The following is a 27,629-nucleotide window of genomic DNA, read 5'->3' as shown; positions in this document are numbered from 1 at the left end:
GAGGCACTGATAAACTGGACAATGTGACATTGTCCAAGGGCTGGCAGCAGGGTGAACAATATTTATGCACATGGATGTTTTCGGATGGAGCTTTAGCAGCCTGTGTGCCCAGCCACCCCGCAGGCTCTCCAGGCTGGGCTGAGCCCAGCACAAAGAAAGCTGCTGTTGGATGGTACCACATATCCCCTCTGCTCCTGTGGATGCACGGCTACATGTGTGTCTTGGCAAGTCTGGAGAACACCGTGATGGCCAAAGAGAAGATCCCAGGGCTGTCCCCATCTCGTGACCTCCCCACACACAGACATATCCAGTAACATATATATATTATATTATATTTTATATATATATATATATATATACACATTAACAAAGAAGTTGCCAAAAAAACCCAAAACAACCAACCCAACAAAAAGGGGAAAAAAAACAACAGAAAGAACAACCCTCCCCCCAGTTAAAACCGAAGCAGGAATGTTACATGTGGAAGGGGAGGCTGAGGGGAGCCAGGAGCTCACACATCCCAAATCTGTACAACTGTGCCACCAGGAGCAGAGGAGCTGGCAGCAGCACCCCGGACCACCCCCATGTCCTGCCCCTGAATCACATCCCGAGCAGGGCCCAGGGGTGGGGCTGCTGCTCCCCAACTCCTGGTGACACTCGGATAGGCTCTGCTTCCAGCACGGGAGAGGACAATGTGTGTGACTGGGAAAGGCCCCCAGCCCTGGAGCTGCCTGCTCAGGGTGCGGGGCTCCTCCAGCTCCCCCCGCCGCCCTCCCACCTGGCCGGGTCTGAGACGCCTGTGGGGGGTCCCTGTAATTAGTGCAATTTCATCAGGTGCAAACGTCACATTAAGGGCTCGTGGTCTCCAAGTCGAAGATGTGCTGAGTCCTCCACGAGCCCGTCCCAGTGGTGCCAGTAGGGAGCTCGACACCCAGATTGCCAATGCCAACATCCATCTCCAGGGCTTGGCATCCCTCTGGGAGTGACACAGTATGAGCAGCCCCAGATGGGACCTGAACATGGGGAAGGGACTTCCATGAGAGTTTCCCATGAAAAACATCCAACTGAAAAGGGTGACAACCTCCCAGAATGAACCAGGGTTGTGTGCCAGGCTGTGTGGACAGCAGATGCACCCCCGCTGCAACCCCACCTGTGCCCCGGAGCTGGGAGAAGCAAATGGAGCTGCTCCGTCTGCTCAGGAGGGAGGGATGTATCCCCTGTGCTGGCCCTGCCAGGCACCATTGGAAAGCAGCCTGGATCAGAGAGAAACCCCTCTTGGATCAGCAGGGCAGGCAGCAGATCCTTCCCTGAGGTGCTGCCTGCTTCCCTTTCCCAAAAACTGCAGCCTGGAGACACAGAGGGGTGCCACGCTGCTCTCCAGCCTCTCACTCCCCAGTTTATACACACAACCAGGGTTGCCCTGCCCCAGGTGCAGAATCCAGCACTTGCCCTTGTTAAACTTCACAGGGTTGGTGACTGCCCATCTCTCTGATTTGCTGAGGTCTCTCTGCCCTCGAGGGAGTCGACGGCTCCTCCCAGTTTAGTGTCATCAGCAAACTTACTTAGTATTCCTTTGAGTCCTGCATCCAAGTTGTTAATTAATATGTTGAAGAGAACAGGGCTGAGGATGGAGCCCTGCAGAGCCCCACCAGTGACTGATGGCAGCCTGATGATGTCACCTCAGTCACTGTCTTTGTGCCCTCTGTGCCTGACCCCTGAGCAGGTTGCTCACCCATTGTTTAACACGGTTATCCAGCTGTGGGCTGGGCAGTTTGTCCAGAAGGGTCCTAGGAGAGACAGTATCAAAAGATTTTCTTTTAGATTCCATCTACTGGCTTTCCTAGATCAACTAGGGGGCAGTCACCCTGTCATAGAAGGAAATCAGGTTTGGCAAGCAGGAGCAAACTTCCCTATCAGCAAGTTTCAAAGGAAGGGAACAGCTGTCAGACCTGGGAGGTCTCGGCTCAGTGGTCCCCAATCCCACTGAGGCACCACATCCAGAGGAGGAAAAGGGGTTTCAAATGCCATGGAGCAAAGCTCAAGCACCAGCCACCTTGGGCCACACCACAATGCCTGACCTCCTTGTCCCCCTCCAACGTTCTGGCCACTCTCCCACTCACTGGCCCCAAAGTGTGCCACAGACCCCTGCTGTGACACAGGGACTGTGTGCTGGCCCAGCTCCTCTTGGCCTCTTAAGTAAATCTAGAAAATGGAGCTTGGCCAGGGGACTTGATGTTTGGGGTTACTGGGTGCACTGGCAGCAACCAAAGAGCTCCCAGTAACCAGAGTCTGGAGCCCCCAGGACTCCAGTCCTTTGTCACAGGGTAAATAGGATGGCTTTGTACTCCCACTGCCACAGAATCATGGAATAGTTTGGGCTGAAAGGGATCTTTAAAATTCACCCAGTCCAATCCTCCAATCCCCTGGCATGGCGGAGAACAAACCAGGAGCCAAGATCTGGGGTCATAAATTGAGATTTGGGTCATAAAGCACAGAGATGATCTTCGGGCAGGAGTCTACAGTGGACTCAGAGCAGGAAGATGAGTTTTTTCTGCTGGGACACCAGACAGGGCACTAATGGAGCAGGGCACCATCGTCTGGACCCCGCGTTGGGAAGGAGCAGCTGCCAAACCTCCGTGCCAGGGGCTGAAGCTCCTCAAGGATGCAGGCCTCCCTGGCTACTGGGGAGCTCTCAAAGGAGGAGACGTGGTGGGGTGGGGATCTGTGGCTCTCCACTGTGGGACTGCAGATCCAGAAAATGCTTCAGGAACATGCCAGCTGCAGCACAGACAGGCAGTGGGACTGTCCTCAGTGCTGCCTCTGCTCTGAGATACCATTAGCCACATAACCACCATCCCCCACCACATAACCACCATCCATCCACCACACCAGCGCTCACCAAGCCCAAGGGCTCCATGCATTATTCACTGCACCAGGGAAGCTACTGAGCCTCAGCCACATGGAAAGATCTCCCTGAAAAGCGCTGCTCAGTGGCTCCAGTTCCCCAGACCAGCTGCCAGCAGGCTCCAGAACCCATCCCTCCTGTCCCAACCGGTGCCTCGCAGGACACACGAGCTGTCCCCTGACCACCACGTCACCTCAGGTCACCCCGAAACCCACCCCAACCTTTCCAGCCCCCGAAGGAAGACGGGTGACAATCCACTGGGGGAGGGATGGGAGCCACCATCAAGGTACTGCTCCAGCTGCCCTCACGCACGCTGGAGCTCACCACCAGCAGTTTATTTCCAGCTGCGGTTCGAGGTTCTTCCACTTTTCCCTTAAAACAAGGCGGAGCTGGTTGTGGATGGCGCTGGGTTGCTGGGGCGGCACGGCGGCTCTCCGGCACGGCTGCCAGCAGGATCCCAGCCGGCGGCTCCGACCACCGGCACCCACCGGCACAGCCAGTGCCGCCGCGGGGCACGGGCAGGCCTGGGCAGCCTAGTGACAGGCTTTCATTCCTGACACGTACGGGGACTCCTGGGGCCGGCAGTTACACTCCTGCTGCTCGGGGTAATCAATGAAATCTGGGGCGGGCAGCCCCGAGAGGATCATCAGGGATTTGTTCCAGATGGTGAAGGTGGGACACACCGGCAGGATGAAGGAGACTTCGAAGGTGTGGAGGTGGAGGGAGTTGGCCGGGTCGTAGAAGGAGAGCGCGTTGTTGTCATAGTCCAGGAGGACGCCGAGGCGCTTCATCTGTGGGTGCACCTCCACCAGCATCTCCTTGTTGTTGTGCCGCACCACAAAGTTGTTGTTGCAGCGGGAGAAAACCCAGGAAGAGGAGTTCTTCCCGATCCACTCATTTTTGGGGGCCGACTTGTAAGCCACGCCGATGGCGTACCTGCAGGAGAGGAGAAGCTTCGCTCAGCACCCTCCAGCCCCCAGCGCAGGACTGAGCCCAGCTCTGATGGCTGCAGCACCCCGTGCTTTCAGAGCCCATCTGTCTGTGGAAGCAGCACCCCGTGCTTTCAGAGCCCACCTGCCTGTGGAAGCAGCACTCTGTGCTTCCAGAGCCCACCCATCTGTGGAAGTGGCACAGCAACAGCTTCACATGCCCCAAAAACATCTGGCAGAGGCTGGACTGGGAAAGCACCCCCCCCACACACACAGGTGGTGCCTACCAGGTGGAGGATCCCACCACGACCTCCCAGTAGTGGCAGCCGCTGTCGATGAAGACGTTGCCAGCTGCCCCATAGCAGCCCGTCCCACTGAACCTCTCCGGCGTGTGGCTCTTCTTCAAGGAGCTCTCATCCTTCTCCATCTGCAGCCCATCGTTGGAGATCTTCAGCTTCTTGTGAGCCATCTTGGGGTCCAGCTTGAACGGCTGACCTGTGGGGAGGGGACACATGGATTAGGATTTGTGTTGTTAGCATCACTGTGCAGGGAGAACATGGCAGGAAAGGTCTGTTGTGGGCTCTTTGGCCATTCTCCGTGAGCCACAGGTTCCCCCACCAGCTGAGAACTCTGGATTACAGATATCCAGTAGGGACAAAAGCAGCACCTTCACTCACCTTCCCAGGTCAAACAGAGGGAAAGGAGGTGAAACTTGAAAATGCAAAGATATATGAGCTCCAGAGAGTGAGCTTTCTGCTCCTGGGGGAGGATGGGCAGCATTGTTGGGAAAGGCTGCATTGTCCTGTCACAGAGACCCCCAAATGAGGGCCTGGGGATGTTCAAGGTCTCCTTATTGGGCATTACCCCCTTCCAGCGTTTATTTGCCCTTCAAGCAGTTTCCTTCTGTCCTCTGCTAACGATGCAAAATGTGGCAGAAACAAGGGTGTCCCCTGGTAATGGGAATGGCACTGAAGATGCCATCAGGATGGATGCACTGCGAGCCAAACCTGGGCAGGGCGTGCAGCCTGAATTCCCGAATGGATCTGTACACTATTAGCAGTCATAAGAGTGACATAAGCACAGGAAAGGGACAGACAAGTAAGTGCTGCCAAACACAATCCCATGGCTCGGAGAGCACAGTCCAGGGTGTGGAAGGATGTCTAAGGCATTGGGTCCAGCCCGTGCCCAGCGGAGCCGGATGGGAGGTGAGAGCACCAGGCTGGCAATGAGAGCACGGCTCGGGCTTCCTCCACAATTAACAGAACGGAGGTTGATGGATTCTGCAGATCCCTGATGCTGGCTTGAAACCCAACTGCATCTCCTCCAGCACACAAAGCCAAACTGCTTGCCAAAGGACACGTGCTGGCTGTGCTGCCTGCATGGATAACCCCACACAGCCCCGGGAGCACCTGCCCTCCCTCATGCCAATAAGCGCCAGCGCTCTGGGCACCAGCTCCCCCACACATTCCTCCATCAGGGTTTCTCCACAGGCTCCAGGTTTTGGTGCCATGCAGCCTTGCCGGGGCACGGGTGGGGGTCAGGAAAACACCTGTGCACACAGAAATCCTCAGCATGGAGGGTCGGGGGGTTGGTGCATCGCTGCCCATGGGCAGCCCTGCCTGCACTGCCCAGCCCCTGGCACCCCCCCTTCCCTGTCAGAGCAGCTCTGCTCAGCCAGGCTGAGTTTTTTTTCAGGGGAACTTCACAATCCCTTTTGCTTCAATGTTTTTTTTTTTTCCCTCTCCTTTCATAACTTAGGGTCATTTTATGACCAGATGTGGAAAGGAGAAGCCAGAAGGTTGCGTTTTGAGAAGCCCAAACCAAAGCCCTCCATTCTGGGGTGGTGAGGGGAGGGTTACCTGGGGAGCCTCACTGCTCCCTACTCCAGCATTCTCCCATCTCTCCCTTTGTTCTTGGATCAGGACAGACTTTGGCTTCCCTGTACAGCACCATGATTTTGGCGTGGCTAAAGGAGTGTGCCCAGCCCTGAGGATCTTCTGGTCCACCCCTGCATGGCTGCAGGCAGAGCTTGTGCCTCAGTTTACCCCTTTGTAAAACACAGGAGCACCTTTGGGTGCTGAGGGCTGCTGGCTGACCCTTCCTGGCTGCTGCTGTAAAAGAAAAGCTACTCTGGGAAACAGCTGCTCCATGCATGGCACACACCCCCAGGGAGCACTGGCTGGAGCCCACAGACCCACAGGGCTGGGCGGGAACGGGGCTGAGTGTGGGGTCCCACAAGAGATGTGGGATTGCCTCAGCAGGGCTGGAAATACCCCACACTAGCCTTTCTGTGGCAGTCTGTGTTAGTGACACTGGTGACAATGTGTGGCTGTGGGTGGCTGTGGTAGGAGCCACCGTGCCCAGGGGGGACAGTGGGGAGAGGTTGCCACCGCAGCCCCTTGCTGCTGGCACCTTCAGGGAGCTGGGGGGTGACCCAGGCTGCTGCAAAGTGCAGGAGCAGCAGGCACGACATTAAATTCCACATGAGACCCAATTCCGGTGCTTTTAACATCCCGTGCTCTCGGCTTTACACATTCAATGGTGGTTTGCTGGGGTTTTTTCCCCAAAGCCAGACCAAATCTGTGTGATGTCCCAGCGCTCTTGCTTCCAGAGCTTCATGCAACCACCTCGTTTTTCAACGATTTCCCTCTGGAAGCCCTCAGACTATCCCCGGATTTGCAAACAAAACCCCAAGACGTTGCAAAGAAGCAAATTGAGTTCTGGTGAGTTTTTCTGCTGTGTTTTCACGTGAGATGCAGTAAAGAGTACACAGGCAGCAGGGACCATTTCCATAGGGATTCACCTTCCTCAGGACAGAGCAAATGGCAGTTGCAAAAAACACCCCAAATCCTGCAAACACCTTCACCCTCACGTTTTGGTATCTGAGGGGTCCCTGACCTGGCTCTGGGAATGAAGAGCTGTTTCCTCCTGCATGCTCCCATTTTTGGCAATGGACATCGAGTTCCAGTGAGGAGAAACACCCACACCACTCATGACAGGGGTCCTGAGCCCGGTCTGGGAACCCCTGCAAACAGCTGGGCAAGGCTGGGGACCCCCAGAACAGCCAGGAACCCCTGCAAACAGCTGCAGTATCAATAACACGAGGCTGGAGAGCTCTCAAGTGCAACTGCAGAACGAAGCTCCTCCGTGCCATGCTCCGATACCTGATGGTAGCTCGTGTTGGTTTTCCTCGGAGCCCAATTTGCTGGATAATTGAGTTGAGAGGCCTGAAAGTAAAGCTGCAAATTGGGATTGACCTGCCCCCTCCTTCCTCTGGCTGCTCTGATCTTTCTGCCGTATCTTTTCCTGGCAGTAATGCAAAGAGACAAGCTCTGAGGAAGTGAGGTATAAAAATACTTGGCTCTGTCAGCAGAGAGACACTCACAGCCCTGTTTCTGAAGGCGACCCCTCGTTAAGGTCAGTGTGAAGAACTGGAGCCCAGCCCTTGCCACTGGTTTGTGCTGGCATGTCCTGGACCGGGCGCTCGAGCCGCATCCGCAGGCAGTGTCTGCGATGGGTGGGGTGGGAGGCAGCAGCACGTGGGCTGGGATAGGTCAGAGGGTGTTTCAGAGGACACAGCCAGGCGCCTGCTCCCATCAGCCCCCTTCCCAAAATATCTCCCTGGCACTGGGAAACCACAGGCTTCACAGAGTTGTGATGATCCCAACCTCAAATCCCCAGCATGGGAGCTGCCAAAGGGAGGGGAACTCCCACTACACGAGAGGGCAGAGCAGCCCTCACTACCTGCTCCCTGCCCAAAGCCACCCTCGCCGTCCCCTGTGCCCCCAGGGCACTGCACCCCTCCAGCCCCCCAACCCTGCCTGGCAGAGAGCTGGGGGCTGCAAAGATTGCTCTCGTCATTACCGTGTATGTCCTGGGCTGGTCACTCAGAGAACCTTTATCCCATAAATTCAGCTTGCTGGGATATTCCTGATAGCCTTATGCTGGTCATCCCTGCATGGGGCTTGGGAGCTGTGGGGAAACAGCCAGCTTCAGGGCTGGACACAGCTGGCTGCACCCCTGGGGCATTTATCAGCTGGATTATCCCTCCCTTCCCTGCAGTCGGAGCGTGGCAGTGTCCAAGTGGAGCAGAGGAAATCCTGTCTGGCACCAGGCATGTGGGAGCAAAGAGGGGGCAACCAGGAACACGGTCAAGGTCACCAGTGGTGTGTGGGGATGGAGCCAGGCAGAGGGAGGTGTGTGCTGGCCCTGCACTCCCTGACCCTGCAGGACCCTCAACACCCACCCACTGCCCTGGACCCCGCAGGGCTCCCACAGCCATCACTGTGAGCAGGGGCTCACTGGCTCAGGATGCTCCTGTCACCCACCTACAGGGACAGCCAGGACAGGCTGCCTGCTGCTTTATGTAACAGCTGCAGAAATAACTGGAATGAGATCCCCAGGAGCAGGACACAACCTCCCACACCCAGCCAAAGCCAGGGAACAGGAGCCCACCCTGTTGGGGGGTCAGTCAGGGGTGACACCAGTGCCACACCAGCCCGTGCCCCACAGAACAGCAGTTCCTGTGCACCCCACTCCTCCAGCTGTGAGGGGACAGGGATGGGGCAGAGCGGGGAGGGTGGACAGCTAGTGACTGCATTTGGTTGAGGACATGTGTAGGCAGAAGGGAGGGATGGATATGCATTTCACTCCCAAGGAACCATCCCTGTCCTGGCTGCAGGTGTCCACCACATTCTGCCCAGGATGCAAACCAAGCTGCAGGAACACAGGGACACACATCCTGCTCCTTAAAAACATCTGCACTAGCACAATCCAGTCTCTAACATGGACTTCAGAGCCTGCTGCTCAGGCATCAGACCCACACCTGACATCTTGGATGGGATGTGGTTGGAGCATCCTGTACCACACTGAGGTTTTGCCAAGAGATGCAGAAATCATGAAGAGAAAGAATTGCAAGGGAGAGTAAGATCAGGCTGCACCGGTCAAGGCAAAGACTGTAAAACCCACCTTCCCTGCACTTTATTTATTGCCAGAGCTGGGCCTGTCCCTGCATTCTGACACTTTTATCCACTTTTGGACACTTGCTTCTAAATATGTCCTGCTCAGGTCCAGCCTCAGCAGAGGAAGGTCCCCCTGCCATTAAACCAAACCTGTTCTCCCAAGCTCTTCTGCTCGGGAACACAGATTTAGTGCCAGCACTGACAGCGCCGACGCTGCGGAAATCAATGTGTCCTGACACTGACCTTCTGGCAATGGAGGGATCTCTCCAGACATTGCTTTTGGAACAGAACAGGCTGTGAAATATGCTAATGGGCCGTCTCCGTGTTGAGCTGCTGACATTTGCACCAAGGTTACAGCAGTGGGAAAGCGTGGGTGTGATGTCGTCTGGATGTTGTACACAGGAACAGGAGAAACCCTGGTCCCAAATACAGGCAGGGTGAACGGCCAGTGGGGGCACGCTGGGGATGCAGCACGGGGTGGTGGCACCATCGGACACCCCAAAGGAGCCCTTGTCCCCCAAAGCTGGCCACAGGAGAAAGTATATCAATTTATATTATATCCATATATGTGGCTAAATCAAACCTTCAGGAATTCAGAAGTTTCCACAAACACAGATGGCAAAGGAATGCCAAACCAGCAGCGAGGAGGGATGTGTGCCCATCAGTGCCACACGCCTCTCCTGCCCAGAGTGGGAAGAGAAGGATCAGTCCTTGTGGAAGGGGCTTTGGCACACGCAAAAACACACTCACACATAACCTGTGCAGCGCCTCAGGTGAGGCTGCTCGAGGTTTCGAACACGCAGGAAGCTGCTACAGACACATCCCTGCAGCAAGGGGAGCTCAAAACTAGATGAGGCTCTTATCAAACTGAGTTTGTCTCTGAGCAGAAGCCCTCAATGCCGTGCTGGCAGCTCTGGTGACTGACACTCAGCTAAAATCCCAGAGAGCAACCCCTGTCCACTGGGATCTGCTGCCATGGCCAACCGCCCTCTCTCCTGGCTTCCCAAGCCGCCTATTCCTCATTCCCAGAAGGAGTGCTTTTCAAAGCTGGGCAAGCGCTGAAAAACAGCAGCCACAAGAGGGATAAATTTTTAATAAACAGGTGGATTGGACCGGAGTTTATTCCCCAGCAGCTCCCTCAGCCCCACCGCCTCAATGTCATTTTATTCAGTTTAACGTCGCACAAAGAAAAGGAGGAGGTGTAGGTGACAAATCATCACAAAAGCCTCATCCAGGTAGAAGCCATTGTTGGGAAAAGGGACAGATGGGAAAAGGGACCAGGGCTGCACAGAGACATGGGAGCACCGCAGAGATGTGGGCACAGATCAGACAGTGAGCAGGAGCCTGGAGATCCAACTTATTCCCTCCTCCAACACCATACATTGTCCCTCCTGCGGCATCCCCCCAGGCTATGGGTCAGTGGGAAAAGGTTTTCCACCGCAAACCCAGGAGCTCTGTCTGTGCCAGAACCACTGGCCTCCGAGTTCGGCTTTCCCTAAACACATTTAACCCTCCCTGGCATCCCTGGGGCATTGGAAAGCACAACTTCTGCTTTGTGTGTGGCTGCAAAGTCCCATCCACCACCATGGAGACACTTTTCAACATCCTTATGGCTCCCTAAAATCACAACCCTCTGCGAGCAAAGGCACACACAAGAACACAGTTGCTCTGGGACTCTGTGCGTTAGCCCCAAAAAGCCCAGGGATGTAAAGCCACCAGAATGATGGACCTTTATGCCCTTCTAAGACCCCAGGGACAGGTGCTGACAGGAGCACAGGGCACCACACGGCGTAGCAGGAGACCAACCCAAGGCAGGGAAGGAGCAGAGGCACCGAGAGGGGCACTTCAATAATTTAAACACCCCGCGGTCTCCATCCGTGCCAGCCGCTGCGGGCTCACCGGGAGCGCTCAGCCACACCCCTGGAGCCCCAACACCCAAGAAACTCTCCCCCTCCACCTGCCACGGCCAGGTGAGTGCCCGGGCACCTACTGTTGGTCTTGAGGCGGGCGGGTTCGCTGTTCCGGCTGCCCGCCTGGTTGATGGCCTTCACCAGGAAGATGTAGCGGGTGCCGCTCTGGAGCCCGTGCACCGTGTAGTGGTTCTGCTTGATGTTCGGGACGATCATCCAGCTGTCCATGGAGTTGTAGAGACCTGCAGTGCGGGAGAGGCGGGGAGAGATTTATTGCCAGGGAAGGACAGAATACAAAGCCCCCACCGCTGCTCAGGCAGAGCTCACGACCGCGTGCCCGGGAGTTCAGAGTGCCCGCAGGGAAATTTCCAGAGATGATGAATCCCAGCAACTCAGAATCTCTTTCATTATCCCATAAAGGCAATGTTGGTGAGGCAGAGCCAGGGCTGGTGTGCTGGTGTCTTGGGATGCTGCCGTGGGAAGTGATGGGGAGAAAGTGCAGAGAAAGGAGAATTTAACCAGTGGCACCTTCCAGCCAGGGCAGATGGCAGAGGTCACTGCTGGTGCCAAGGAGGGGGTGATGCTCACCATGATCTCACCATCATCCTATCCTCACCCCACTATCATCCTCTCTCATGTCTCTGCTCCCACAGGACAGCCTCTCTCCTGCTCCTGGTCCACAATAAGCAATTCCAGAAGCAGAAAGGGACGTGTTTGCAATCAAATCAACATGTTTGCACCTGAATCCTGCTCCTGCCTGGTGCTCAGTGCTCCAGGATGGGAAGTAATAAGGCCAAGGGATGCTGATGCTTCAGCTCCCTGGGCAGACTAGTCTGCAGAGCAGTTCAAAGAAAATGAGCTCTCAGTGAAGGGATCCAGATGCCTGGAAATCATTCAGGAGCCTGAACTCTTTCTGGAAATGGGAGGGAATGAAAAATCCAAGACTCCGGAGGTGCCAAGCCTGACTACTGCAGTGGTTTGCAGTGTTGGAGCTGCGGGGCCTGGCATGTATGGAAATGTAATGTTGTACCTTAGATGGGGTGACACGGCGCTCCAGGAAAGGGGAAAAGCCCTACATGGTGCCACTGAGGCTGTTCCTGCCACCAGCACAGCTGGCATAAGGATCCCCTGCAGCCAGCATGAGCACCTGAGCAGCCAGTGCTGGGGGACAGGGATCCTGCAGGGAATGGGGGGAAATGGGGGGCTGAGGCAGTGAGAGCCCAGGACCCACCATGGCAGCAGTGCTTGAGCTTCATGAACACAGCTCTGGGGCAGCTCCTGCAGCACAGGGCCAGGGCTTTGAGCCAAAAGAGGAATAAGGAGGAGGCTTGGAAGCAGTAGCTGAAGGCTTACTGGAACTGGTGAGAGGTGAGGAGTGGGTTGTGAATTCAGGGTGACTGGAGGGGGGTTTTCAGCACGTGCAGGGCTGGGGGCAGGAGCTGGGAACACTCCACACCTCCTCTGCAATGACTTCCATGGGGTGCTCATTTATCTCCAGTGGCTGGCTCAGCCGGAGGACAAGGGCAGGTTGCAGTCCCTGTCAGCCTGGATTTGGTTTAGAACACACATGGGAATGGCCCAGGGGTGCAGAGCAATGTGATGTGAAGTAGAAAATAAAACAGATGTGATCCTGATTGCAGCCTACACAGAGAGCTGCTCTCGTCATAGTACACAGCTTCCAGCCTGGCACTGGTGGCTGTCACCTCCCTGCAGGAAGGAGCAGCTGGGGATCCTCCATGAGGAAGAACAAAGTGGCTGAGAGACGACAGCAGGAAGGATTCGGCCTCCCAAGCAGGCTTATTTCCCAAAACAACCACAAAGAGCTTGGCCTTGAAGACTGAGGGCTCCTACCCTCGCCAGAGCATAAAAAAGTCCTTTTTATTGCAGCATTCGTCATCCATAAAAACGTCCGGCTCTTGCTGAGCTCTTGGCTTTGATGGGAGCGTGAAGGGGATGGGTTCCACAGGCCAACTGTGTGCTCCTTGGAAAGGTATTTCCTCTCCTCGTCAGCCTCCCTGACTCCTGCTCAGTGTTCCAGTGTCTCTTCAAGCATGAGTTCAGCCAGGGCTCACCCGGACCCGGCTCTGCTATTCCAAGGGACAATACGTTATTCATTTTCTCCTCGGAGATTTAACTCATGTTTTCTTCACTTTTCCTAGCAAGAGCAACCCAAGTCAGCTAAGAAGGACACTCCTGACATGTGCCCTCAGGGCTCTCCTCCAGCCCTGCCCTTGCTGCTCCTCATCCCCGCAGTCGCCACAGCTCCCCCTTCCCACGCCTGCACCAGACCCCCAGAGGTGGGCAGGTGACCCATTCCCAAGTCCCTCAATGGATAGGAGTCCAAGCCACGTGTCCAAAGTAGTGTTTGGGGAGAGGTGGGAGCCAGATCCTCCCCCAGCATGGCCCCAGGGCAAGGGCACAAGCTGCAGTGTGGGAAGTCCTGGTTGGAAAAGGGCAAAATCCTTCTAGCTGGGGGTGGGGAAGCACTGGGTGTTCCATCCCTAGACAGCCCTTACTCCTCAAGGAGCAAGCCCTGAGCACCCTGTCAGCCCAGCTTGTGCAGAGCTGACTCAGGGACCTTCAGATGTCCCTCCCCACTGAAATCATTCAATGACATCAGCACTGTCCCTGTCTTGCCCTCGGCTGGAAGTGCAGTGGACATGGGGCTGGTGGTCATCCAAAAGCAGAGCCAGAGAGATGGCTGAGCTCTCCAAGCTTCCAGAGAAGGACAAAGTGCTGGAGATAACGCTGTAGCTGGGAAGGAGAGGAGAGCCAAGCAGCACCGATACTGTACAGCCTCTGACTGAAAGGAAACACATCATCTTGTTTCCCAAAACAAGGGCAAAGGCTGGGCGGGGGCTGGGGAGGTGACATCCAGCTTGGAAAGCCACAAGGAACTTTCTCTGGCAGCTTCCTGCACATTCCAGAGTGCACTGAGCAGCCTTCCGGAGCCGTGACACCGTGCTCCCAGCACCAGCGTCCTCCCAGCCAGTGGGACAGACAGACTGACGGTGGCCCAAAACGCCTGTTCTGAGGCACCGTGTCAGCACTTCCCCCAGCAGCAAGTGCTGCTAGGGAAAACCAGGAATAACACTTTCTCACAAGCCACGGAACATCAGCGAGATCCCTCCTTGGTCCTCAAATCCCATTCCTGTCAGGCAAATTTGTGGCAGTGTGGAAAAACAATTAGGTACGGCAGCGATTTGCACGAAAAATGACCTGGAGACGTGACTCAGTGTTGTCACAGAGGGTTTATAAACCATGTTAATTATCAGCCAGCGCTGCCTTGCCCATACGATCCCAGATGTACGGGAGCTGTGAGATGGATGCGACCCTCCAATGCTCCCTGTGCTTCAACAAGCCAGGGCTGATGGCACCAAATGCAAGGCAGAGCAGCTCAGGGATGGACCCCCAGCATGGGGAGATCTCCATAACTCTGATCGCAGCCCTTGGTGGATTCTTTGCTGCTGTTTCCTCCATGAATTCCCTGTCTTTAAACCACTGAGAACCTTTCCCTTACAGAATCACAGAATGGTTTGGGCTGGGAGAGACCTTAAAGATCATCTCGTTCCAACCCCCTGCCATGGGCAGGGACACCTTCCACCAGCCCAGGTTGCTCCAATCCCCATCCAACCTGGCCTTGGACACTTGCAGGGATGGGGCAGCCACAGCTTCTCTGGGCAACCTGGGACTCCTTCCCGAAGGGAACCGCAGCCCCCGCAGCACGTGGTGACTTACTGATGAAGTTGGCCTGGCCGGTGAAGATGGTGTACTGGAGCTCGTAGGAGCTGACGCTGAACTCGTCCTCGGAGATCCAGTGCACGGTGATGGTGTCGTGCGAGGCCGTGCAGAGCTCCTCGCGGATCGACGGCGGGTTCGGCGCTGCGGGAAGGCACAGACCACAGACCTCAGTCAGTTTGGGCTTTCCTTCCTTAAAAACCCAGGGCTTTTCTGCTCCCATGAGGACAGAGGTGGGCTCGCGGTGGGAGCAGAGTCTCTGGACACCAAGAAATCCCTCATTTTATCTGTCACTGTGTTTCAAACTAAATTAAATTTTTCAGTTTACGAAGCATCCAGGGGTCAGAGCACAGGGGTTTTGCTGCTGCTCCATCAGGTCTGACACCCCCACTTTGAAACAGGCTGAGAACCCGCTTCCAAATCCACCTATTTCCCAGCACTGGCTGTGGAATAAGTATTTTATCCCATAACTGATCCAGACACATGTTTGTGTTAGTCTTTCAGTGAAAGCTGATCTGCTTTGTGATAATAAAATCGGATTTGGGTGAGTGAGGATGTCCTTGCCTCCCTGGAGCTTTCATCCCCTCAGTGCTCCAGCACAGTCCAGTCCAGCAGCTGTTGGTGCTCTCAGACCCCTGAGGAAAGTGTTCAGTCTGTGCTGCAGCACCGTGGGGCCCAGAAAGGTCCTGCCCAACAGGGTTCATAATTTAGGACCAAGAGACCCTCAAAAAGGGTAGGAAAAGGGAAATGTTAAAGCGCAGAGTGCATTAGAAGCATAATAATTGGTTAATTCACTGTTCCCTCCCTGTAATCCTTATGGATCCTTATGTAATCCTTATCCCTCTCGCATCCTTATGGGCATCAGACTCCTCCCCAGGTCAGGGGGAGCATAATTTTTGAGCTTTCTGGACTTTTCTATGGATCCTGCAGGAGCAGCAGAGTGAAATGGGAAGATGGGGACACATCACTGCCTTGGGGACAGCACGGCCCCTGCTCTGCCACAGCTGACCTGGCACTTGTTACAGGTTAAGTCTTAAAAGTCCGCCAGCCCCTGGTGGGGCATAGGGGAAAGCACTAAAAGGGGAAGATGTGGGGCACAGGGGCAGGGGCTGAGGGGAAGACATGGGGTTGTGGGGAGGACACGGGGTGCAGCGGAGGGGAATGTGCCCGTGCACTCACCCGTTAGATAATCCAGCCCCTCCAGCAGCTTCTTCTCTCTGGAAAAATCTAAAGCAAAGTTTTCAAAGGCATCATTAAAATTGATATCTGGTATCAGAACTTGCGAGGATGCAGTTGCCATGGCGACCCTGGAAGGAAAGAAGGGACCATCAGTGAGCGCCAGGGTGCACGTGTTTCCCAAAGCCTGGCTGTGGCGGGGGGGGCAGAGGGGTGCAGGCAGCCTCGCTGTGATGTTCCTGCTGTCAGGAATCCAGCTTGCACCTACAAACCACTGCCCAGGGGAGCAGCCTAGCCTGGGGACACATCCCCTGAGAGTAGGGGGGCTTCATCCTTGGGGGTCCCAGCTTTGACTGGCCCCCGGGCGTCCTGTGGATTGGCATTCCCACCACTTTCCACCCCCGTATTCCACAGTGTTGTTAGGACCAGCCAGGCAACACCTGTCCTGTGAGGGATGGGAACCTGACCTCGGGATTTATTTGAGGGCAGTGTGGTGGGAGGCTGCAGGGGGGACTGGGAATCTCCAGGGAAGGAACCTGGGGGGACAAAGTCACCTCTGGGCAGGAACCTGCGACCAGGGGACAACTGCAGCATCAGTGTCCTGAGCCCAGCCCACCTCTCAGCCACGTTCCTGGCGGTCTGCAGGAACCGTGCGTGGTCGTTCTCCTTCAGGATGTGCTCGGCCTGGTTGATGAGGACCGTGGAGCGCTCAAGGCACTGCCGGCAGTTGGCAACCTGCTGAGCCAGCTTCCGCAGCTTCATCACCTGCCAGAGGAGCAGAGGGAGCTCAGCAGCTTGAAAAGCACAGAGGGAGCCCCATCCTGAGCCAGGGCCTGCTCACGGGGAGCAAGAAGCGTTGAAATGGCACGGGAATGTCCCAGTGGCTCTGGGGAGCTGTCTTTCAAGCTTTTTAAACTCTCCTGTGTTTTCGGCTGGGACTCCTGGAAAAGCTGCGTCTCCTTCCGACCTGGAAATTGCTGATCAGGTGTTGGAAGCAAGGGGGGACCCTGCCCAGCCCCGCCACAGACAGCACAGGGAGGGTATAGAGGTATCTGCAATGCTGCACACCTGCACCTTTCCATCCCTGGCCTCTCTTCACTGGCACAGATGCTTATTCCAGTTCCCAGGTAACTTTGGAAGCCAAACCCAGTATGGCCTGTACCAGTGTCCCCACACCCATCTCCCACTGGTGCAGTGCTGAGTTGGCAGCTTCTGTGGAGGGTTTGGGCACTAATTTGTGCCACTCACCTCTGCCCAGGTGCCAATTGTAGGAAAACAACAGTTTGGAGCTTCCAGCTCCTCCCAAGCACGGCTTGAACTGGACAGCACAGCCTGGAGCCATCAGGGAAGAGAGTGGGAAGTGCAAGCAGACAGACAGATGGACCGGCAGACGGCACCGTTACATAAAATATGTTCCCTGGAGTGATTGGGGTAGGAGCAGGATTTCAAAGCTCCCACTGATGCCAGGGTGTCCCAGAGTCGTGCCGGTGGCTCTCCTGTGCATGCCCGCAGCACAACCTGCTCCCAATCTACACCTGGGAAACATCTGTATTTGGGGCTGGGCTGTGGGCACTGCAGTGGGGCCCCAACGCACACCCAAACTCAGTGAGAACAACAAAGGGCTCATGGAGGCTCCCATGGGCACCACCCAGAGCTACAGCCCAGCCCTCCAGCCTCTCCCTGTCTCCATGTGTGGAGCCCAAGGGTTGCTGTGGCTGGAGAAGGGGCCCTACAGAGGTAGGGCAGCACTTTTCTGGGACAAATATCTTTGTTCTGGCTCTTAGAGATAAGCACAACACAGCAGAGCAGGAGTGAGGTGGAGAAGTAGGCATGGCCTGTAGGGGAGATCAAGACCACCAAAGACCCCGGAAGCCTCTGACTTGTTTCCAGAAAGGTCTGGAAAAATGGACTGCACATGGGAAGTGACTTGCACAGAAAGGGAGAAACTTCTCCCCAGGGCGGGGAAAACTCATCTATAAAAAGGCCCCTGCACGAAGCCCAGGCAGTGCCCCCTGACCCTGGACACCCTGTTGCTGGAACCAGGGCTGGTGATCTCTCTTTCTTCCTCTCTCTCCGTCTTTAATCCATCTCCCTCTCTCTCTTCCTGTTCACCCTACCCCTTTATCCAAAACCCAGCACTATGTCCTTATACTGGGAGTTGATGGACTAATCTATATAAATTTCCATGCCAAGTAAATTACTTGTAATTTACTAACAAAACTCTGTAAGCTTTTGCTGACCCTCTGACTTCTGCCAGTCCTTTCGACCACGAGCATCTAAGAATCTTGAGTGCTGCCTTCCCCTTTGGGGTGGGACATCACACAAAGAAACCACTGCAAAACACCTGGAACCGCTGGATGAAGGCTCTGAACACCCCTACAAAGAAAAGGGTGAGGAGCAGCTCCCCCCTCAGCTGTGCTGCAATGCAGACAGTGCAGCCTCTGCTCTCTTTGCAGCGCTGGGCTCCGGTCCTTCAGTATTAATTCCACATTATTCTATTTGGACCACGGTAGTTAAAAGCCCCGAGGAAGCTGTCTAGAGTGATCCAAGCCTCTGCACCAACTTGTCACGCTAACCCACACACCGTTCCTCCTCCAGCCACATCCAGCACACGCCTCGTCCTTGGTGGAGGAGCCCTGGGGCAGCAGCAGTGAGGGACACGCAGATTTTGGACAGCAAGGAGATGAACGTGTGTGCACTGATGGCTGCCCAAAGGAAATCCTTCATGGCCGTGGTTGGGACATCCCAGCATTGCTGCCTGCTGCAGTGCTGTGCCCAGAGAAGAAGGGCAGACCCCACAGGGCAGGTGGGGACCTCTGGACCAGGGACACATGAGCCAGCCCCCCTCACCTTTGTCTCCTTGATCTTGACAGCGATGACCTGCTTGCGCTGGCGGATGATCTCCATCAGCTCATCACACTCCTCCATCAGCTTGGCCTCGTGCATGGCTGTGTTCACCTGGCCAGGAACAGCAACATACAGGTGTTAGGAGGAACACACAACATACAGGTGTTAGGAGGGACACAAAACATACAGGTGTTGGGGGGGACATACAACATACAGATGTTGGGGGACACACACAACATACAGTTGTTAGGGGGAGGACACACAACATACAGGTGTTGGGGGGACACATAATACACTCTCATGGCTGTGTGCACTCTCATGGTGCACACACACAGTGTGTGGGGGTGCAGGCAAAGCTTCCAGTCCTCTGCCTCCAGGGAATACCAGTATCCCTGGGGTGGTGGACAGGACAAGACAGGGGGGATGCACTTTATGGAAGGGGGAATTGAGCCCTATCAATTAAAGCACACTAGAGGATGGAAATCAGTTTTCCTCATTTCTTACTCCCAAATCCCTGCGAAACACAGAGCAGTCCAAAGGCAGCCCTGAGTGCACCACATTTTTGCTACAGGATCTTTTTTTAAACCTGGCCAGCAGATTATGCAACACTGGAGTGGGAGACAGCTGATGGTCTGCAAAGAGAGCTCCATGGAGGAAAAACAGCGTAAAATCTTTCCAATCTGCTGCACGTAGCAGGACGGGGGGGGAATCAGCTCCAGGGTTTGGAGCCTGCAGTGAGCTGCTGTGGCAGTGCTGCTGTGCAGCCTGGCTGTGGAGAGCTGGCAGCACCCAGGTCCCTCGAGGCCATGTGCCCACGGGGATGGCTGTCACCCCAACTTCCCAGGAGCACAGACTCTTGACTCCCACTCTCATTCAGCTTCTGGTTCACATGAAGGTACGGGAAGATGAAGCAAGGCCTGTGCACGGCAAAAGGAGGGAAGGAGATGTTGAGCCAAAGGATAGGAGGGGAGGTTGGAGCACCTCAGGTCAGCCCTAGGTGCATCCCCCTAACCAGCTGCTGACCAACGGTGGTCCCAGGGCTCAGGCCTGGAGCACTTCCCTTCCAGGACAGCTACAGGACAACATAAATCTGTACCCATCCATAGCAAAAATGTGAAAACCTGCCCAGGGCAAGAAATCTGCCCTCAGCCATGCTCATGCTCTGGGAGGCTGAAGGCAGGTGAAATCACAGAGGCCACATAGTCCCTTTCCCAGTTGCCTTCTGCCCAAAAAGGAGCATTTTTAAGGCTGGAGTCCTCCCAAAGGGCCAGCAGAGCATGGTGAGGGTACTGCAGACCAGCACTGCTCTGCTGGCAAATCCCTGGCTCAAGCACATCTGGACACTGGTCAAACCACTCTGTAGGGATGAATCAGTTCCCAGGTAAATGCTGGACTTGGGATGAAGACTTGGCAAGTGCTATGGGTATAGGAGCACTGGGCATGGGGGTGATTTTTAGGTGTAAGAAAGGAGAGAAAAAATACTTCATTCTTCTCAGTCCTGAGGGGGAATGTGCTAGGGACAACACAGCCCTAGAATAAACTCAGCCCTGGGAAGAGCTCATCCTGCAGCTCATGGGGATGAGGAATAGCATCTCAGCCCACAGTATGATTCAGGCACAGGCAAACCTCCTCCTTCGTGCCTTGGCAGCTCAGGGATGGAGCAGAGAACCCCATCCCACCTCCAAAACCCTCGAGAGTTTTTTGGCCGTGTAGCAGCCGTGCTCTGGAGACACCACGAGCTCACACTGAGGTCAGCCCTGCAGCTGCCGTGGCACAGAGGCCGCTGCCCCATGGTGCATGTGCAGCATCTCCTGCTGCCCCCCACAGTGGGGACATCACAGTGGTACCATCTCTATTTCACAAACTCAGCTTCTCCACGGGATTGTTACCTGCTCTCCTTGGTCCACGTTTCCATCACTGCCAAGGGACTTGGCCCTTTCACCCTCTCTCAGTGCAGCCCCCCAGGCACCAGAGTCACTTCGACGGGCAGCACGGGCTCAGTGGCCTGGGGACACTTGCAGTGCCCTCGTGAACCCCTGTCCATCGGGGTGTTGGTGGCACCATTCCCTGGCCGTACCACGGGACTTGCACTGAACGTGGCTGATGGGCAGAGTATGTCGGGATTGCGTGTGCCACGTCTGCAAATAGCTCGAAAGCAAAATTCCCTGGAATCAGACTGACAGGGAAAACAGGGAGGCAGAGATATTTTCTGCTTCACACTTTACTGTGCTCTCTGTGAAGGTGCCTCCAAGGGCCCGGCTGTGCATTCAGCACGGCTGAGAAATGTTGTTTGAACTGTTATTTTAAGCAGAGCGTCTGACAAAGCTGAAAACTCCCAAACTCTGCCGAAAATGACAGCTTAGAGGTCTGAGACTCCCTGGATCAGACAGAAACACCAAATGGATTTCAATTCATCCTAAGTCAGGTCATTAAGATATTGGAGTTGGATTCAAAGGAGGAGGTTTGGAACGACATCCAGCCACATCCCTGCTCCATCCCTAGTGGGTTCTCAGAGCTAAAGTGTGGCCCATTAGAGCAGCAAGGGCTGGTGACTGTCACCAGAGCTCTGCAAGGACGTCCTGGCTCCTTCTCTCCCTGCCAGCCAGCCATTTGCTGTCTGTTTTCCCAGACTCACTCCAAGCCCTCTGAGCCCTGGGGAAGAGGGAGCCCAGGAGAGACAGCTCCGACAAAGCCATTCCTACTGCAGAGTGATGCATGGGCAGAGAGAAACAGGACAAAGTGAGTGACACGGAGCATCAGTGTGGAAGGCCAGCAGTGCTGCAGAGCCAAGTGGGATTTTTCTGCTCCTTATTTTGGCTGGAAGTTCAGAGTATCTCAGCCCCCTCCTCCTCCTCCTCCTCCTCGCACACTGTGACAGTGGCTGCCAGCTGCTGGCGGCACACTCAGCCTTGCTGGCACTCACAGAAAGGGCTTCTACTCTCATTTCCTCTTGCCAGATCATCAGGACATTATTGAGGGAGCAAAGAACAAAGTGCTGACGCTGCCTGTAGGAACCACGGGGGTTTGGAAGCACCTTCCTGGCCCCAGAGCTCCAGCTGCTCCGAGATGCAGGTGGTGAAGGACAAGCTGCAGCTCCATGGACAAATCCATTCCAGGTGCTTTGCTGTGGGCAAGCAGTTCCAGCCAGCACATGCAGCATCCCTCATCCTGCTGCATCATGCCCACATCCATCCGCATCCTTGCATCCTGCCGCAGCATCCCCACATCCCACCAAAGCATCCTTGCATCCTGTCACAGCATCCCACTGCAGCATCCCTGCATACTGCCACAGCATCCCTGCACATCACTGCAGCATCCCTGCATCCTGCTGCAGCATCCCTGCATCCCACCACAGCATTCCAACATGCTGCTGCAGCATCCCCACATCCTGCCAGAGCATCCCGCTGGCTGCTGGGCTCACGAGGTGGCTAAGGGAAGGTGTGGGGAAGGCTGGGGTGCCCAAGGGTGAAGCAAACAGCTGTTGTGTTCACTCAGGCACTGGTAAATTCCCCCTGAATCCACAGCAGCAATCCCAGCAGCAGCCTAGGATTTTATCCTATGGGAAGGTGGTGGTTCAAGGAATAGCTGCATGCTCGGTGCCACCCAGTTGATGAACCCTGTTGGCAGGATTAGTGTCACCCAGGCTGTTGATGAGCCCTGTTTCTGTGCTCAGTGTCACCCAGTTCATGAGCCCTGTTACAGGCTCGGTGTCACCCAGCTGAGCCCAGTTTGCAGGCCCAGTGTCACCTGGATGAGCCTTGTTTCCATGCTCGGTTTCACCCAGGCTTCCACCAAAAACACCTGCTGCCCCCACTACAAAGAAGCTGGAGCCAGCCCAGCAGCCCATATCTCTTCCCAGTGGCTTCCAGTCATGCCATACTCCTTCAGACCCTACAGACCCTGGGAACGATCCTTGCATCTTCAATTGCTTGGGACTAAACTCCCCCAAGCAATTCAGCTCCCCTGACACCTCAGCAATGCTTTCCCCCACACTCATCTCTGTTCCCAGGGTAGTCCCTAGGAATGGACTCTGGGGTGATCCATGCATCCCATCCCTAGAGCAGGGAGGTGCCCCGGGCACTCCCCTGAGCCCCCTGTTGTCCCTCACCCACCTCCACTTGCTGGCAGATCTGTATCAGCTTGGCCATCTGGTTTTCCAGTTCGCTGTTGCGTTTAACCAGGTTGGTGAGATTCGTCTCCAGGGTTTGCTGCAGGTCCAGAAATGGGAGAAAGAGGAAAAACAAGAGATTAGCAAAGTGTGTTCCCGGTCCCCTGCCAGCAACCAAGACCCTCCACCACCCAGCACTGCCTGAGGGAGCAACACTGGAATAACTTTGGGAAAAGGCTCTGGGGTTCCTCAGCAGCTCCTGCCCTCTCTGGTGAGTTGAGCCATGGGGGAGCCACCGAACTCAGCTCTGTGGTGTCACCAGCTTGTGGGGACAGTGTGGGGTGTCTGCTCTTTGGAGAGAAAATTTTGGCTGTTTTCATCATCAGTTTTGTCATGCACAGGGTGAGGGAGACGAACCAGAGCCTGATGAGCCACAGGAGAGGGACACCTCATCTGCCAACCACCTCAGCCAGAGCAGTGTGCGCACAGGCCAGGAGAGTCGAGCTGCCCTGCACTGTCCTCCAGTCCCCAGCCATGCTGCCCTTTGCTTGCTGGAGCAGATCTCAGCCAGCAGATCTCAGCCAGTGGACCACAGTAAGCAGATCTTGGGCCAGTAGATCTTGATCAGCTGATCCTCACCAGTGGATCTCATCCAGTGGATCTGGGCCAGCAGGTTATGGGCAGTGGATCACGGCCAGCAGATCTCTGCCAGCAGATCACAACCCCAGCAGCACAGGGATCCCCGGGGCCTGCTCTGGGGCCCGCAGGCTGCAATACTCCGGGAGCAGAAGGGGATCCAGTGGAGCGTGGAGAAAGAGTCCATTTGAGGGGACATTGATATCCATGGCCATGTGGGGGATGCACGGTTTGTGGGTGCCAATTCCAGGGACACGGCATTGCCGGTTCCACGTGCTCCGCTAACAGGAATGTTTTATAACAGAGCACTTGCTACCTGTTGCAGTGCTTGTTGGGAAATGATATCCTATTAATATTTTAAACTCCGGGGCTGGAAGAAGATCCCTGAGGTGGTTCATTCATCCTCGGGTAGGAACTACAGTCCAAGGCTTTGATCCAACTCCAGCAGACCCATAAACACGGCCCCCCTCCGCACACATGGGTAATTGGGGGCTACTGAGCCAGGAGAACTTGAATCACAGGCACAGAGCACAGGCAGAGCACTCATTCCTGAAAAACCACTGGCTCCTAAAATACTCCAAGCTCGTTTGCAACCCTGCAAATTGCCAGCCAAGGGCGGGTGAGGCAGAACACAGGAACAGGCTGGAGAAACGGAATAAAACCCAGGGAGCCTTCGTTATGCAGGAAGGATTCGCAGAGCAGGGCTGTATGGATAATGGAAAAACCAGCTGTTCCCACCCTCCCCTCCTCACAGCCCAATATCATAACATCATTTCACTACAGCACTGAACATTTCACTTGCTAATTACTTCCCTTGTCACCACCTTGGCTGCGCTGAGGTCCCAGCTTTGAACTCGCACCAACCTGCTTTTATGTTCCAGGGTGTGATGGAAGGAGGGGGGGGCTGGGAGTACAGCTTTGAAGCACACAAGCCCAAACCCCATTTGCAGTTTCCCGAGTTTTCTAGGGGATGGCATCACTCCTCCCATCCATAAACACACACAAATCCTGCGCCTAAGCACCGATCCCTTCATCACACGTCCGCTGTGGTGATGCTGAGGCAGTCAGTGGGGCTTTACTGGTGGTCAGCAATGGTTGCACAGCCCCTTGCTGCTCCTCCAGCTCCTCACTGCTCCCCCAGCCCTCCCTTGCTGCTCCCCCAGCCCCTCACTGCTCCCCCACAGCCCCTCGCTGCTCCCCAGCCCTTCTGCGCACCCACAGACCCTCACTGCCAACCCCTCTCTATTCTAGGAAAACACAGATGGAATGTTTCCATCTGTTCGATGTGCCGAAACAAATAAAATGGGCTTGAAGCCTGGATCACACCAGCTGGTTATTTTGTAGGTGTATATAAATTACAGCAATTACAGGGGTTGGGCTTTAATTGCTTTATAAAACACTCGTCATTTCCCCAAACCTCCACCTTCTGGCCTGAAATAGGTGATTTCTCTACGACTGGGGAAAGAAGTGAGAAAAACTGACAAAAAGGGGAGCACCACCATGCCCTTGAGCAGGAGTCACTGGTGTTCCATGGGGCCAAGGGGTCAAGTCACCCAGGGACGATGGGACGAGAAAGGGGATTGCCCGGACGCAGGAACCGTGGGACAGTGGCTGAACCTCCCCCATCCTGAGTGTCAAGGATCTGCAGGATCAAACCCTCCTGGAGCTCCAGCAGAGCAGCTCAGCAGCTGCACTCCTTTACCTGCCGGTGACCAGATGCACAGTAAATCCATTCACATCCAGCCAGAGGATTGGAATCACACAGCACGGACCTGCGAGTACCGACGCTCGTATTTGTTCAGCAATGGGCATGATGGGCAACAACTTCGTTTTCCTTTTTCTCCAAATACCCAACAAGCAGTGTGCTAAACATGGATTTCTCTGTTTGAAGAAGGCATTAAGGTTGGGAGCTCAAGACAGCTTCAGGAACTATAAACACATAGTGTTCTCCTGGTCTCTGTGCTTCGTCAAACATGATCTTGCCTGCACCTGGCCAGAGCTGCATTCCATGGCTGGTCACCAGCCCATCCACCAGTCTGGAAGCCCATCCACCAGCACGGGGAAACACTATCAGCCTTGTGGCTTTAACCATCTGGGAGACAGAGCAGAGCAGGCTGTGAGCCCCAGGCAGGGGGGCAGGGGACAGGGTCCCTACATGTCACACAGACCCATTGTATGAGGGTGGCTGAGTGCCCAGGGGTTCAGGCCATGTGAGTCTCAGGTCTCCTCCACCAGCAGGAATCCCTGGGTGCAGGACAGGGGGACCTGGAGCTCCCTGGAGCTAGGGAAGCCCTAGGGATGGGAGTGGAGGGGCTGTGGGTGGCTGATGGTCAGTGCTGCTGTCCCTCAGCACTGCTCTGAGGGGTGAGGGGCTCAGCCTGACATGGCAGCATGGAGGGTTTCCTTTGGCTCCACCTCATCACAGACAGATTTCTACATGTATCTTCACAGAAAGACAGCCAAAACTGGAGAGTGTTACTTCCAAGGCTTTTCTCATTGCCCCTGTTCATCTATAATCACTTCCAATAATGGAGACAGATCCTTGCCCTGATTCCCCTGCACACCATAAACGCAAATCACGTGTGCATCCACAAACCCACGTGCAGGCACCAAGTCAAACCCCCTCCAGAATGCCCTCCACGTGCCAAAGTGGCAGGAAAACTGGTCCCCAGATGCCACCACCATTCACCAGCCTCACCAGGATGGGGCAGGGGACGGGCACCTGCAGCGGCTGGCTGGGATTGCTGCCAGGCTGAGGGCGCACAGTTAAGCCCTTCAGGCTGAGGATGTGCTGCCAGGTCCTGGCACAGGGCAGGATTACTGCTGGGTGTCCTCTGACCCATTTGGAGCAGCACAAGGAAGCCAAATGTCACCAGGACATTGCCCAGGGCATCTGGAGTCTGCCACAGAGCTCCTAAGGGAGCTGCTTATATTTCAAAACCACAAAGTTGTTGGTTGCATCCTGTAGCTGCAATGACACTGGAGCCCTGGGAACCTCCACCCATGTCACAGTTCCTGGCCAAAACGCTGCTTTGCACTAAACTCCTGCCCCAGGCACTTGCTGGTTCTGTGGGGATGAGGGCACCAATGTGGTTCCTTTCAGGAATGTTGGGGTGGCTTTCCTGGGAAGCAGCAGCTGGACAGGGTGAGATGCAGGTAGCTCCCACCAGGGTCAGTCCAGCCCCATCTGCTCCGAAGGGATTTTGGAGCAGGACAGTGATGGTGGGGTTGGTACAGCATCATCCCCCTCCACTGACAGCCGCCTCCATGCTAACAAATCACAGAATCCTAGAATGGTTTGGGTTTGGAGGGACCTTAAAGCTCATCTCATCCAACCCCTGCCATGGGCAGGGACACCTTCCACTAGACCACGTTGCTCCAAGCCCCATCCAACCTGGCCTGGAACACTTCCAGGGAAATCCTGGGCGCTGGTGGCAATGCACAGCCCCAACCAGGCTCCTTTCCATGGTGGCACCGCACAGATGAGGCTCCTTTCAGAGGCCCCAGCAGGACCAGAGCCTGGCAATACTCCTGTGCCAGCAGATGCTCCCACATCCTCTTCCCACAGGCTGGACAGAGGGCTGAACGTGGCACTACCCACCACCAACCCTGGCAGCGGCACATCCCTCTAAAGTGATTCAAACTGAAAGGGGGGAAATTTAGGTTAGATATATGGAAGAAATTCTGGGCTGTGAGGGTGGGGAGGCCCTGGCACAGGTTGCCCAGAGAAGTTGTGGCTGCCCCATCCCTGAAAGCGTTCAAGGTCAGGCTGGACGGGGCTTGGAGCAACCTGGGATAGTGGAAGGTGTCCCTGCCCATGGCAGGGGGTTGGAACAACATGAGCTTTAAGGTCCCTTCCAACACAAACCATTCTGTGATTCCACAATTCTATGTTTAGAATCAATTCCCAGCACCAAGAGAAAAAAATCTTCGGGGAAAAATAAGCAAAGCCAGTCAGCTGCCGGGCTTTGCTAAGGAAAATGTCCCCAGACAATGGGACAAGTGACAGAGAGACAGGACTGAGCTGCCATGTGTGACAGTAATGCATTTTAAGTCGCTTTGGAGCCAAACAGGCTGAGTAAGAGCTGAAATCTCTGCCAGTGTTCGGGGCTGCTATCGCCCCACCGGCAGAGCTGACCTAGAAACCGAGCAGCTCACAGTGGCACGGGACTGGTGGTGACTCTGATGGTGCTGAAGAGTCCAGAGCCAGAGCCTGAGCCAGGCAAAGGGGTGCTGCAGTGGCCCCTCGGCATGGAGGGGATGGGCAGCGAGGGGATGCACTCGATCGACACACAAGGATGTACCTGAGGGTGCAGTGACATCCCCCCGTGTCTCCCACTCAGTCAGAGCAATTGAGAGCTGCTCCAAATCCGTTCATTAGGTTTAATCCCTGATGATGTGTCAGGTTTAAATCCCGACCAG

At 55.3% G+C, this 27,629-nt stretch overlaps 1 protein-coding gene across 3 annotated transcripts in view; it reads right to left on the bottom strand.

The window, feature by feature from the left end:
• Positions 1–365: 365 nt before the first annotated feature.
• Positions 366–27,629, bottom strand: part of LOC113973718 (probable E3 ubiquitin-protein ligase MID2) — a 75,055-nt gene continuing 47,791 nt past the window's right edge. For 2 of the 3 annotated variants that reach the window (XM_027696183.1, XM_027696182.1), the window contains exons 3-10: positions 22,576–22,671; positions 18,467–18,574; positions 16,233–16,381; positions 15,620–15,747; positions 14,441–14,584; positions 10,783–10,944; positions 4,119–4,326; positions 366–3,838 (exon numbers count right to left, since the gene is read on the bottom strand). In XM_027696183.1, coding sequence (XP_027551984.1) covers positions 3,436–3,838; positions 4,119–4,326; positions 10,783–10,944; positions 14,441–14,584; positions 15,620–15,747; positions 16,233–16,381; positions 18,467–18,574; positions 22,576–22,671 — 1,398 coding nt within the window. In that variant the 3' untranslated portion in view covers positions 366–3,435. Of the gene's footprint in view, positions 3,839–4,118; positions 4,327–10,778; positions 10,945–14,440; positions 14,585–15,619; positions 15,748–16,232; positions 16,382–18,466; positions 18,575–22,575; positions 22,672–27,629 lie in introns of those variants that run through there. The other variant, XM_027696184.1, reaches the window with a different exon arrangement.

Source organism: Neopelma chrysocephalum, unplaced genomic scaffold (genome assembly GCF_003984885.1).
Source record: "Neopelma chrysocephalum unplaced genomic scaffold, ASM398488v2 Primary Assembly neopelma1_105, whole genome shotgun sequence".
Lineage (NCBI taxonomy): Eukaryota > Metazoa > Chordata > Aves > Passeriformes > Pipridae > Neopelma > Neopelma chrysocephalum.
This window is presented reverse-complemented; position numbering and strand designations above follow the sequence as displayed.